The 13,387-nt window shown below is 44.3% G+C and overlaps 1 protein-coding gene across 1 annotated transcript; it reads right to left on the bottom strand.

The window, feature by feature from the left end:
- Positions 1-10,192, bottom strand: si:dkey-112e17.1. Its single transcript, XM_036526234.1, has 6 exons — positions 9,290-10,192; positions 6,652-6,703; positions 5,867-6,002; positions 4,534-4,685; positions 1,010-1,255; positions 1-750 (listed from the first exon to the last, which is right to left on the bottom strand). Exons 1-6 carry the CDS (start codon positions 10,132-10,134, stop codon positions 1-3), a joined length of 2,181 nt encoding a protein of 726 aa, XP_036382127.1. The 5' UTR covers positions 10,135-10,192.
- Between the last annotated feature and the right edge of the window lie 3,195 nt (positions 10,193-13,387).

A 13,387-nucleotide genomic window follows, 5' to 3' on the forward strand; every position in this document is an offset into this window, starting at 1 on the left:
TCACATCTCTTTGCCCGCCACACTGCATGGCAGTGTTGACTGGCTGAGAGAAGAAGGCTGGATTTGTTTGGCCGTGTTGTGCACCAAGGCGGACTTCACATCCCGGACCTCAGCGTCTGTGGGTGAATCAGAGGGGAGGACACTGCCATCTCCCAGGGCGTGGCAGCCCCAGGGTCTCCAGTCTGATCGCCCCCTTGGAAGGAGTGAGCCATTGACTGGACTCGTGGCGCTGGGGCTCCTGCTGGCCTGTGTCTTTCTGCTGTACGGCTCCTGGCTCAGCCCATTCAGCAGCGGGGATTGCCCCAGGTGCTCGGCCATGACAAGGGGCTGACGGTCTTCCTCCTCGGAGATGGCAAACACAGGCACACTGACGTGGTCCCCCTCCCCGGGGAAATCCCGCGGGCTACCGCCCGGCACCTCTCCCTGGGGTGACCGCCCCAGGCAGCCATTGATGGGCTCTGAGGGAGAGGCCTGGGGATGGGGGTGCGCACCTAGTGGACCGGCGGGGGCCTTGGCACTCTCTGATGGCCCGGAGAGGAGGCTGAAGCAGGGGGTGGTGAACCGGGAGCGCCGCAGGTTGCTGATGGAGTTGAGTCGGCGCTGTCTCTGAGCCGGCTGGGCCAGGGGGTAGGAGGCGTTGCTCATGGAGGAGTCAGACTGGTTGCTGTCCGCCTTGCTCTCAAGGTGAGTATCTGAGAAGATTTTCCTGCGGCCATCACTGTGACATTCTGCCGCTGAGCTGGCTGGTGCCTGGCAGGATGCAACGGAAAAATCCCTTAATACAAATCACACACACTGGAGTGGAGAACCAGCTCTTCGTGTCAAAAGATTTGGTCAGAAGCCTAGCAGAAACATGCTTGTTTCATCCAGATACTGATTTCTGTTCAAGTGTGAAATCTGAGTACATGCAAAAAAATAAAATTATAATCCCATTACATAAGCCACAAGAGTCAGATAGTGGAGATGAGAGGTGGCGTCAGAGGGACTCAGTCAAAGAGGCATCACTCACGCTGTCCACCAGCTTGGTGAAGGGACTGGTGGAGTTCCAGCTGCACCACTTCCTTTGTAGCTGCGGCAGGGGGGGAAGGAGGTCCTGGAAGGTGCGGACGCTCCAGGCTCTAGGCCTGGCACTGCTGGTGCCGCCCCCTTGGCCACCTTTCCCCGCTGCAGGGAGGGCCCCGGCTGAGTCTGGGGACAGCCAGTCACCCACAGGGCTGGGCCCGGTGTCACTGTGCCTCAGAAACCGCTCCCTCTGCTGTGAGAGACAGAAAAGGGTGAGAAGGGTTCCATTTACTAGAAATATTTAAAATATTGATAAAGAAATAAAACCCTTAACAATCAACACCAACAAATACAAAAATCTACTTAAAATGGGTTTTGTTGTATTCTTCCTCTGAAAATCTGCATTTTTATTTTGCAGGTCTCTTAAAAAAACATTTGTCTCACATATACCTCCAGCAGGGAGCCAAATCATCCATTATAAAATATTGTTCTACCTTAATAATCCAATCCAAAATAATCCAAAACACTCATCTTTCTGTATATTGTTCTTCCTAAAATCTTTTAAACAAAAACTTCCACCTTAAAGACTTTCTGTACCTTACTTACATATGGGTAGGGGTTATTGGGGTGTCTCTCTGAAATCAACTGTAAGTTATCGCATAAAGATAAAAACTTGAGAGTGATTTGAAACAATGGCATAATTTCATTTTAAATTCATTTTAATCTTTAATTTTATGCCAGTGTACAATGAATTATCCAACTTTCTCTACACTCATGTACAGAGCACAGAGAATGGAATATACTTGCACAGCACCAATGACTATTTTTCACACTACAAGTCCTCACACTACAAGTGCACCACAGGAGAATAAATGGTGAACATACAATAGGGTGCTAATAAGTGGTACAATAAAGGGATCCTGGTGGACATAACCCACCCTACCCCAGCAGAACGAAGCCAATTTATGTACTGCAGTAGAGTCCCGGTATCAGATAATAACACAGCCCTGAACTTGGGATGTCTTGTGCTGCAGGGCTTAGCTTGCACTCTGAATGAGTGCTTTGTTTTATTCTCTCTCTCTGCCTCCCTTATATATATATATATATATATATATATATATATATATATATATATATATATATATATATACATACATTTGTTTGTTTTGTTTAGTTTTTTTTTTGCAGTTTTAGTAGTTGCCAGTTATGCATTTAAGCTTGTCACAACTGCAAGTGATTGCAATCCTCTGATGCAGTCATCTTCCACACTACAAGTCCCACAATGCACCATGAGGCAAATTCTGTAGGAGGATAGGTGCATCTTCCTGATGGTATCCAAGTAACTCATAAACCTTTAAGCAGGTCCCAGGGTGCCAAGAGTGGTTCAGCGAGGGGACCCCAGCTGGCCAATTTGCCCCTATCCTGGGGTAACAAGGCCAATTTATTCTGCCAATCTGGTCTCCAGGTCATTGACAGGAAATGCTACGACCAATTTTAAACTCAGCCTGTGCTTGGAACATGTACTTTTACTTTCTGAGCCATTTGTGAGCAGTGGAAGGAGAGCCTTTAGCAACTGAACCACTTGGGAGCCCACTCATGTGATTATTTAAAATGTGCCTGTGCTCCTCAGGGAAATAAAGGGGAGCACTGGTTTGAATTGTTGGCTTCTGAACTAATTATTATGTAAGATTTAAAAAGATTACACGAAAGAAAGGGCTGTTATTAACACTGCAGCACAAGCACTCTTTGAAGTGGTTTGAACAGCTGCTGATGAAGTTAATATTACATACTATATTCAGCCATTAAGTTCAGCCAGCAGTGGCAGTCTATTTTGCTGTTTATTTACCCCAACCTACTCATGCAGTACATCCAATGGTAACTATCACTGTGTTCCTGTCACGGAGGTGTCATGGACATGTAAACACCCCAACACTGGTAACATAAAAACAAGGCATCAGTTTTTTTTTTCTCAAAACCTTGATACAAATTATGTTTGTAGACAACATGATCTAACAAGGGCAGCAGTGTAGCATAGTGGTAAGGAGCAGTACTCATAACCGAAAGGTTGCCAGTTTAATTCCCTGCCGGGGCACTGCTCTTGTACCTTTGGGCAAGGTACTTTCCACTAATTTCCTCAGTAAATATTCAGATGTATAAATGGGTAACCTGTAACCTAGGTAAGTCGCTCTGGATAAGAGTATCTGCTAAATGACAATAATGTAAAAAAAATATATTTTATTCATATTTACTAAATAAATGTCTTGTATTTCTTGTATTTTAAAAACAGATATGAATGCAAAATGCCAGCTGACTTTCAGTCCTACCTGTCAGTGCCAAATTAGGGACAATTCTGCTGTAATGCAGCATCTGGCAACCCTGCCAGTTCTCTGGAATGACTTGTAATGGAAAAGAATTGAGCGTATTTTGGCCCCATTAAGAAGGCAACGTTATTTTGATGCTTTCAGTCACATTGACATAAATACAGACAAATGATGCCAAGAGTTACATCAGGTGAATGAGGTGATTCAACTGGTAAAATAATGAGTGGTTGTCTAACTTGAGCAGTCTACCCATGATTCCTTGCTCCCTAATAGGCTGTAATTAGAACTGGGCAGGTATGCCAGTTTGAAAGATTCTCTCAGATAGACGGAGGAAAATAGAAGCAATCCCATAGCTGTCAAACCATCCCAGTAACACACTGGCACTGGCTGAAATGGCCCATTGATTTCAATGACTAGTCAGATGTGAAGGGCATCAGCTGCAGAGTTCAGGCACGTATCCCAGCTCATTAGTCAGCTGTTAATCGGGGGGTTCTCATCAGAAAGAGCCAGATAATCCTTACAAAGAATCACTTACAGCTTGCTTCGTCTAGACAAGATTTAGGGAGGGTTTACAATGAAGTTCTCCGCACACCACAAAAGCTCCCACACAATAGTGACTTGTTAAAGGAGAGACCAAAAAAACTGCCCAGATGTGAAAGAAAGCCTTTCTATTCTCCCGATCGAAAAAAGCACCAGACTGACTGGAACTCAGTCTACAAAGCGGTGGAAATCAAAGGAGCTTGTCTGATTTTCTTTTTCTCTGAGTATCCCAAACACAGGACCACCTGAGAGGGCACATTTAGAGTGCTGCCTCAGAAGGGAGGGGGGAGCGGGGGGAGGCGGGTGGTAGCACACCATCAGACCTGGGAAACTGGCTGCACAGATAATGCGTTCATTAGCCAGGACTGTCAGAAAGCAAGCCAGCTTCCTCTGCCAGAGAGTGCTCATGCCAACTCTCAGTGCAAGGAGCCCAAGTAGTTCACATGAAAAAACAGTGGGACAGACATCTTACCCCCCACCCCGCCCTCCCAGCATCGTTATACTTCGACACCTCCACCAGCAAATGGGAGGATGTTTACTATGCAGGGAGGGTAGATTAAATGCCATCAAAGGCGTTGTCACGCCTACTGTAAACGCTTGGCAGGACGTGGCCTAGTGCCTGGATTCAACCCCTGTCCTGAGAGAGCCAGTCTTGGGCTCTGGTCCTCACCGTGCGGGGACAGAAGGGCAGTCCACTTGGACTGGGTCCTGACGAGATCACAAACACCTCGTCTGTCCCCAGGTCCAGCTCCGTCAGTCCATTGGGCGACAACTCAAGCTCAGCATTGTGGGAAATGTCAGCTCCCCCGCTGACAGAGGAACCTGGGAGAAAGAATGAGAAAAAAATAAAATGTACTGCCATCTTAAGTTGTACTGGCCAACACATAAGGAACATGTCAAAAATCAAACAAACCAAAGAACCTTTTGTTTGTGTGACATATATTCAGATATTGCAGAATAAATAATAATCATTGCTTTGTTTCATTGTTACAGAAGAACAATATAGTCTCTCGTATTACACATGGTCTAAATGCTATTAATTAAATTGCTTTTGAAAAAAACCACAGAGGGCTGGCTCCTTGCCTTGCTGACATGTTGTTTATATCTACACTAAATGCCATGACCTTTAAATCTATCCACCAGTTCAACCCAGTGGCCAGCTACAAACAGAGACTTTGGATTGTTCTGGGATAGTCAAATGAACGTTAGAGCACAAGCAAATTTATTTTTTGATTGGCCACCCAAAAAGCTCCGCCCCCACTTACTCTCCTAAACTCTCAAAAGATTGTCCTGATCTTTTTCTCACACAGAGCAATACTTTTCTAACAGCACACAGATACACACTTTCTCTAGTGTGTATCGTAATATTTGAAATGGAGTCGGCACTTTTTTAAAATGTATGGAGAAACTCCATGTAAGGACAGGCTATGCTAAGCAGAAAATGACCTCTGAAAATGACCACCCACAAGTTCTGTCAACATTCTGTAAATGGACTAATTCCACAATAATAGATCAATTACTTCCCCATGAGAAATACAATGAAATGCTTGTATTCAGCTTTTGTGAATCTTTTCAGTGGTGAGCATGGACTGTAGGTCGATGCGTCTGCACATTGGGTGATGTACTCTTTTTGACCTATTGTTCACGGCACCTTTCAAACCAGTTGAAATGGCACTGGAAAGTAGGTCATTATAAATTGGGCAAAGGCAGCATGAGAAAGACCATTACAAGGGAAAGAAAGTCCATAGAATTGGTCTGTGGCATGGGTTTTCAGCCCTGTGCTCAGAGGCTCGAAGTGCCTCCCCTCTCTGTCTCAGACTATCTGCCACAATTTGGAGCTGAATACAATTGCAACGGCCCAATTAAGAGAAATGTGTAAGTTCAATTTAGGAGCAAATTAAGTCATCAACAACTCAGCGAGAGGCCATCGCGGGGGCTGGCGGTTGGGGACCGTTTGAGCCGGCAGATTGGTCCGAGGGAGGGCTGTACACCAGGAGACCCACCTGAGTGCAGCTGACTCAGGCCGAGGGAGCGCTGGTTGCTGTCATTCTCGGCAGGGACCTCCAAGCCAGCTTGATTGGGCGCCACCAGCTGCAGCTCGCTGACGTCCACCCCTGAGCTCTGCGGCCCCTCCTGCTGCTGCATGGGCACAAACGGTCAGCCCACTTACAGACCTTTACGGCTTAAGCTCCAGACTTGCCGAGAAAGCACTGCTGTTTAATATATTCATAAATATTCCTAAATGACCATTTACTAAGTGCTTCATTTCCAGCAATCAATTTAGTATTTAACAGCATCGCACTAGGTGAGCAGGGCAAAGACCAAACTGAATACTTCCGCTTACATTTTTCTGGATTATTCATTGCATGGTTACTTATCGGCTCATGGTTCAAGTGTTTAGACAATGGTCATGTAACTGCTTCATGGGAGGGGAAACTGTGTTACCTTTCCTTTACCCTTTGAGTTTTAAAATTCTAGACAACATTATCAAATGCAATGCTGTTTAACAATGAAAGTATCAACATCTGTTCCATGCTGTTTTGCAGAAAACAGATGTCAAAAAGTTAGTGGAAACATCCAGACTGCTCCTTTCTTGTGTGTTCAACAGATGCTTTGATGGAGTAAGTGTTTTAAATTTGGGGCTACGCGGAATAAATTGGGCAGACACATTCCAAGGTATTTGTTTGCAGGGGTGGAGGATATGAAGGTAAGGCTCCTTGATCCAGGGCATTACAAAACCTGAAGAGGAATGTCTGAGTTATTTAGACAGAAGGATTTGTCCCCTTACCTCTGAGCTGGTGGAGGAGCAGGCGTGGGCTCTTTTTGCACATAGTTTAGGCCTGCAAAACAAAAGGCCCAGAACAGCTTGGTCACACATTTTTGATTATTTCTGAACAAGTTTCACAAAGTGTGATTTTTAATGTGTTTTTTTTGTATCGTTCACCACTTCCATGAGAAACACCCATTCAGTTGTGATATTTTCCATGGCCGATGCGGTCTACTAATGGTGTTCGACACAGCCCCGATACAAAATGTAATACAGTTCTTTGAAACTCAGCAATACTCCAGATGGGACGATTGAAACTAAACAGTCCATTTGCAGTCAGTGAGTGCTTCACAGTGAGATGTTAGACTAAAGTGTGTTTACTTATCAGGGAACACTGTTCCCCGCAGCCAAAGTGAACTTCTCACTTTCTCCCCAGATGAATACCTTTCCTACTCTCGCCGTTTGTGTGTGGTCCTGTGCCAAGATTTAACGAGCTCTAATGACATAAGAAGATAAAAAGGGTGTTTCAGGTCACTCACTAAAGCATGTTTCACTGACTCCACTCATCAAGTCCCAGATCCTCTGCAGGCCACTTAGTAGTGTCTGTACTGTCCATTAATGCCTTTCTGTATCAATGAACAAGTTCTGTCCACTGTTCTGTAGAACTTTGGAAGTAACTGCACTTAGTTTAAATGAGTAAATTCCATCCCTCTTAATATTCCCACTTTGACAGTAATGACTGGTGTAAGGACTGTTGGTTTCTATTGCTGAAACTCCATATCTTTCACAATCAAAGTGGCTGATTGGTTTAATCGCTGTCGGGGCGAATGAATTAGTCACATCCTGCAAACTGCACAAAAACAGTTTAAAGTTGCCTAAGGATAGTGTTTTTAAATGACTGTGGTAACTCCACCCCGGCTGTGGCCCATTTAAATTCATAATCTCTCCTACCTGTGGTAGCCTGCTGGTAAAGGCATGCTTTTCATTGAAGATTCATGTGTGCCCTTGAGTTTTAAGACAAATATTTGTCGTAAATAAAAATAAAACGGGAATCTTAATCGTACCAAATCAGATTGTAAAGCCTCTATAAACACTATAAAGTGTTGTACAAATGAGCCCTGCCAAACAAGTGGGCTCATTTGGTTCTGCTTCCCTGAAACAGCATATTCACATTCTCAAATTAGGCCACACTGCTATGTGCATTTGGAGTCCCTTCCAACAAATACCGTCAATACATTTCCATCACAAAAGACAGAGGAACCTTCCCCATAGTGTCTTTTCTGTCTGAGCCCAACTCTAAAGTCACAGCCAAAAACTAATTAGAATTGTTTCTTTGTTTTGCTTCAAAGTCTTTTTCATCCTTGTCTTTCTTTCATTTCTACTAACCGGCAAAAAGGCGGCAATATCGGAAATGGTGGGGCCTCCGATCGCTTCTTGTTGCCAAACATGCACGACCCCCACAAACCACAGAGAACAGCTCAGACTACTCAAGATTATCCCTCAACCGTATATTATTCAAGGCAATATAATGGCTTCCTGATATTTTAATGTTTGCTCTATTCCTCTTAATTAGACATTCAGTTTATTGCAAGCGTCTGTTTCAAATATCCCCTCTTTTCAACCGAATTTAGCAATGAAACAACTGTAAACAACGGCCACACAACCAGTATCTTGAAAAGAGAAAATAATAATATGGTTCCGTCTACTTCTGGGCCAGTTCACAGGGAAGTGGATTCTGTTTATGTCTTTACTGTAAAGTAATACTTTTCCTCAAGTATGTTATTTCTTTTTTCTAAAACCTCATATACTGTAGAAAGAACATGAAAATACAAAACTCTTTTGTTTAAAGTAGTTACAAGTAACAAACTGCAGCAAAGATGTTTTCTTTGGGAGTGGGGGTGACTGGAGAAGCTGAACACCAGCAGAAGGAACCAGAATTGGATCAGCCTAGAACATTTCAATAAACGGCTCATTTGTATATGGTAGAATTACAGCCTCCCAAGCTGATACCATCATCTCATGTTAGTGTTTGAAATTCTCCCTCCGGGACTGACAAAGGGAACAGCTTGTAAATTACACCCTTTGATATGTTGCGTTCCTTCTATTAAATAATTACAATAGCATCTCTGCGGGACAGTGGATTACAGCTGGGGGTTCTCTCCTCTTGTTTTCCCTTCTTTTCTCTCACTCACTTTTGTGTAACTGTGCTTTTTGTCTGCTGGAATTGATGCCAGGTGCTGCACCTCGAGCGAGCCCTCTTTCAATGGCGAACGGAACATCAAGGCATCGAGGTGAAACCCTGTCTCGCGCTCACCCAGATCAGGGGGCAAGGACTCCAGCTGAGTCAACAGCAACTCACCAGTGGCCCGGAAGACAGCGAACACATATCAATATCTCATTCACTCTTGGGATCTTTGTTCACAGGCATCAAAGACGCAAAGAGAACCGTGCTGGTTTGTTGCGTCAACAGATAAGGAGAACCAAGGGGTTAAAGCACTGACCATGATCGCACAAGGTCTACACTGGGCACTTTTAAGAAGTCTGTCAATCTCTGAGACTGGGCAAGATCACTGGAGCAATGTGGTGATGTGTTGTTGGAAAGAGACACACTCAGACACCTCCTGTAGGTGTGGAACGTGTCATAATCAGACATGATTACCTGAAGATGACACACAGGACAGTGGTGAGGACCAATGCGAAGAAGGCTGCTCCGCACACAGCAGCCAGCAGGGCATCCATCTTGCTGGAGGGGGGCGTGAGCAGGCGCTGGTCCCCGATGTCGGTGTGGTTGTGGTAGTGGAAGAGCAGGGCAAAGCCACGGCCCCAGTGTGTGGTGGTGATCAGCTCCATGATGACCTCCACCATCTCCTCCTGGGAGCCAAAGACCAGCTGGCGGCCCGTGGGCTTGTTGGAGCCACAGAAGCGGGAGGAGAATGTGATGAGGTCGGAGATGTAGAGCACGTCGTGGGGGCAGGCGTCAATGACGGGCTGCTGGGTCTCAGGGCTGGTGGTGTCTGTGTTCATGGCTGGTTGTGGCGTAGGGGTACCCTTGGAGTCAGGCCGACTTGGGACCGCCCTTTGGTCAGGGTCACCATCCCCTCTGAAGGCCTGGGAGGAGATGGAGTTTTCCTTCTTTTCACTGAGAGGCTGGGCACCTGGTGGCAGAGGGTGAGAATTTGGGGCTGGCGAGGGTGGGGCTTGGAGCAAATCAGCAGACCACTTGGCCGAGTTGGAGATTTTGGCCATCTCCATTTTGGTGGACTGCTCCTGCACCACCACCTGTTTGGCCTCATCCTTTTGGGAAGCCTGGGGGGCCTTCATGGTGCCCCCCTGGGCCTGATGGGTGGGGCCTTTTGGTGACTCCATGTAATCCACTATGGCAGTACTCCTCAGGGTTGGTGTTGCACCATCATAGACGATTCCCTCCATATTCACCTCTGGGGTGACAGCATACCTAGCAATGTTGTCGTGACTTTCAAACACATCAAAATCAAACATCTCCATTATCAGCCGGTAGCCCACGGGCACAAAGAACTGCCACACACAATGTGTCCCAGAGGAATAGTTGTATGGAAATCCAGGGGACAAGATGAGGCCTTGGATATCCACAACATCCACTACTGCTCCACATTCAAAGTACACCTGTGAGTAGAAAAGTAACTGCATGATAAAATGCACTTTCAACATACTCTTAAAGACAATCTTAACTATGTGACAGCTTTGATTTATTGATTTATCAGACAGAATAAATTTAGTTCAGTTTGTTGCTGAGAAAGCTGTGTCCAAATAAGAGATGTCAAAGTTCATTATGTGTCCAGACATTCTCAGCAAAAATGAGAAAATTAAGTCAGCCAATATTGTTCATGCACGGAAATTATTACAAGACTTTGAAGTAAGATGGTACAAAACAAATGGCCTCTAAACAATTTCCTTCTCTCTGGTATAAACACATACCTCAGTAAGGCCCCTGGAAAAGGCAAATCTATCTCCAGCAATGTTTCTTGAGAGCTCAGATCTGCCTAGACAGATGGCTGTGTCTGATGTTGCTGTTGTTAGGAGGCAGCATTGGAAATATATTATATTATGCATGTTTACTACTCACATGATGAATGTTTCCATAAGTCAACTTACAGCGGCTTTGTGAGTGGTCTTACAGGGGCTTTGCGAGTGGTCTTAACTTGGCCACACTGTGGTGTGAAATAGCCTGAATCAACACAACTGTGCTAAGAATAATCACTTCACAAAAACTCAACTCGGGCTATGCGTGTATTTGATAGAGATCTCTTCCTGGCTCAGATATGCGTGTCAAATGTTTTGGAGTCAAAGTCCACATAACATGATCTCTTTGATGGCACATTAAAATGTCCCAAATGTTGTGAGGTTCAAACACAAATTGCCTCCAACAATATGATAGAGGCTGTGCTAAAAATGCCAAAATAAAAGCAAACTGCCACTTATGATGTGGTCGGCTGTCACAAACTTTCATGGCCCTTTCACACTACACACTTTGAGAAATGAGGTTGCTATGTAAAATTTTTCTCTCGGTTGCAAATCAACAGAATCTAATTGGAGACATATTGCCTCCATGTCTTACTTCTGATTTGATTTTCAAAGCATTCTTGAGACTGGGACTTTCTTATTTCATTCCAGCAACAGACGTTGCCAGGCTTTTATTTTCCAATGTTCTTGACATGATCATGCTGGTATTTCACTCTTCTCTGATTACAAACCATTTTCATAATGCATGAGGAGCAGCAGAAATTCAAATCACAATTTGCAACAGCACAAATGTTTGCGTTTAGTTGTACGTACTGTGCAGTGTAAATCAGTCAGCTAAATGCTTTCTATGAGTTGCACACTGATATGCCCACTGACTTTTGCAATATATGTGTTAGATGTTGGATGTGTGTATGTGTATACTATATACAATGTACTAGTACTAGTACAATGATGCTGGAGGTATGCAATAAGGGTAGATAACTAGGTTAAAAATGGTTTTAAAGTGGCACATGCCTATAGGTTAAAAATGGTTTAAAGTGGCACATGCCTATGTCTATAAGACACATTTTCTTTAAACAAATACACTTGATTGAATCCAAATTGCCTTAAATGTGTGCGCACCCCTGAACTATTCAACTCTCCTCCTTCATCGGCATATCAAAAGGTCCACGTTGCCTCCTTTGGCAACCCCAGGGAGGCATTTCTTCAAACGCACTGGCTGTAATGCTTCCCAGGTGTGCAGGACGGAGGGGACCTCGGACACTAATCGGAGTCAGATGTCTAGCATGGCAAACCCCTCTACACCAGACCTTTGCGAGGAGCTGTGTGTTTATTAGCCTTCCCGTCGGCACTGGCTCCGGATTGTGGGAACCAGTGAGACCAGCCCCCCCCCCCCCCCCCCCCCCCCCGCAGCTTTTGACCAGACAGGTAGGAGACCATCAGACAGAACCCGCTTAAGGTTTAAAGCAAAATTAAAAAGCGGCTGAGCAATGAAGTTTAGGCCTGCAGCAGGGGAAAAATCTCTAAGGCTGCTGCATGGGACGTTTCTCTTGCTACATATATTTCATTCCATGTTAATTCTGAGTATCACAGTCAAGTTCTACTTTTCATCAGTCTTCGCAGCCTGACTCAATATGTACTTGTCCTCAGCCCAAATCCCTCAAAGCCCAACTTGGAGCCCCTTGTTTTACAGATGCAGCCTGAGGAAACGGTTCACACTGCAGAACAGAGAGTGGAGGACAGGGTGGTGCAAGCTTTTTTTCACATTCCTTTTGATTGGACACAGAGTAGCGTGGCTGTAGGTGGTAGAGTTCACTTAACCTAAAGGTTTATGAATGTATGTATGAGGACAACAGGACAGGTTGGTAAGTAGGGACAGGAGCATGAAGGAACTGGTCACATCCCACAATGCTTTGCAACAGGACTGCTGACCATTGTCCATCCATTATATAGTCCACTCACGTTTTACTCAGGGAAAGACTGATCCATGAAAATAAAATGAATAAGTAATGATCATATAACTTACACAGGTAGGGCAAACCTTTTAGCAGTCATATACGATAGTGATAATAGTTAAAACGTTAAGTTAAAGAATAGAAAGCATGAAAAAGAGAAGCCAGGGCAAAATGACAAAACTGACGTTACGGTAATGATACATCAACACCTATGACATACAAATATCATTTGCTCTGCTCTGATTGCAGTGTTTTTTATGATAGCAGGCCAATTTGTATTGTTTTTACTATATACAGCATAAACCACTTAATATCCCAAATGGTATACAGGCATATTCAGAGAAATTAAAAATAATGTCATATTACCCAGATGAAATAATATTAAAAGTCTGTCATCACCAGCAAAATGGGATATAGCCTAAACCTGCTTGGGTGTAACCTTGAGTGTGGATGTAACCTCAGATTGAGAAACTATTTGGGCAAAACCCTCCACCACCAAAATGACTGGCACACCAACCTTATTCCTTCGAAAATGGTTCACAGTTTATGCCACCCCATTTAGGGAATTTAAAATGAGGAGAATAACTGAGGCTAACTGCCAGTCTGGCACCTTGAGAGAAAAACTGGGAACCACCTACATGTTTTCTATACTATGTTATAATGGGATATGGCTGCTGACAAAGTAGCAGAATTATTTGTAAGACCTTAACCCTTTCCTAACTATAATGTGTTTTAAAATACAGACTTAACTCAATTGATTGTAATGGTTGATTTTGCAGAATCTTGAATCTCTTTTGTCTTTT

This window comes from Megalops cyprinoides, chromosome 4, assembly GCF_013368585.1.
Source record: "Megalops cyprinoides isolate fMegCyp1 chromosome 4, fMegCyp1.pri, whole genome shotgun sequence".
NCBI lineage: Eukaryota > Metazoa > Chordata > Actinopteri > Elopiformes > Megalopidae > Megalops > Megalops cyprinoides.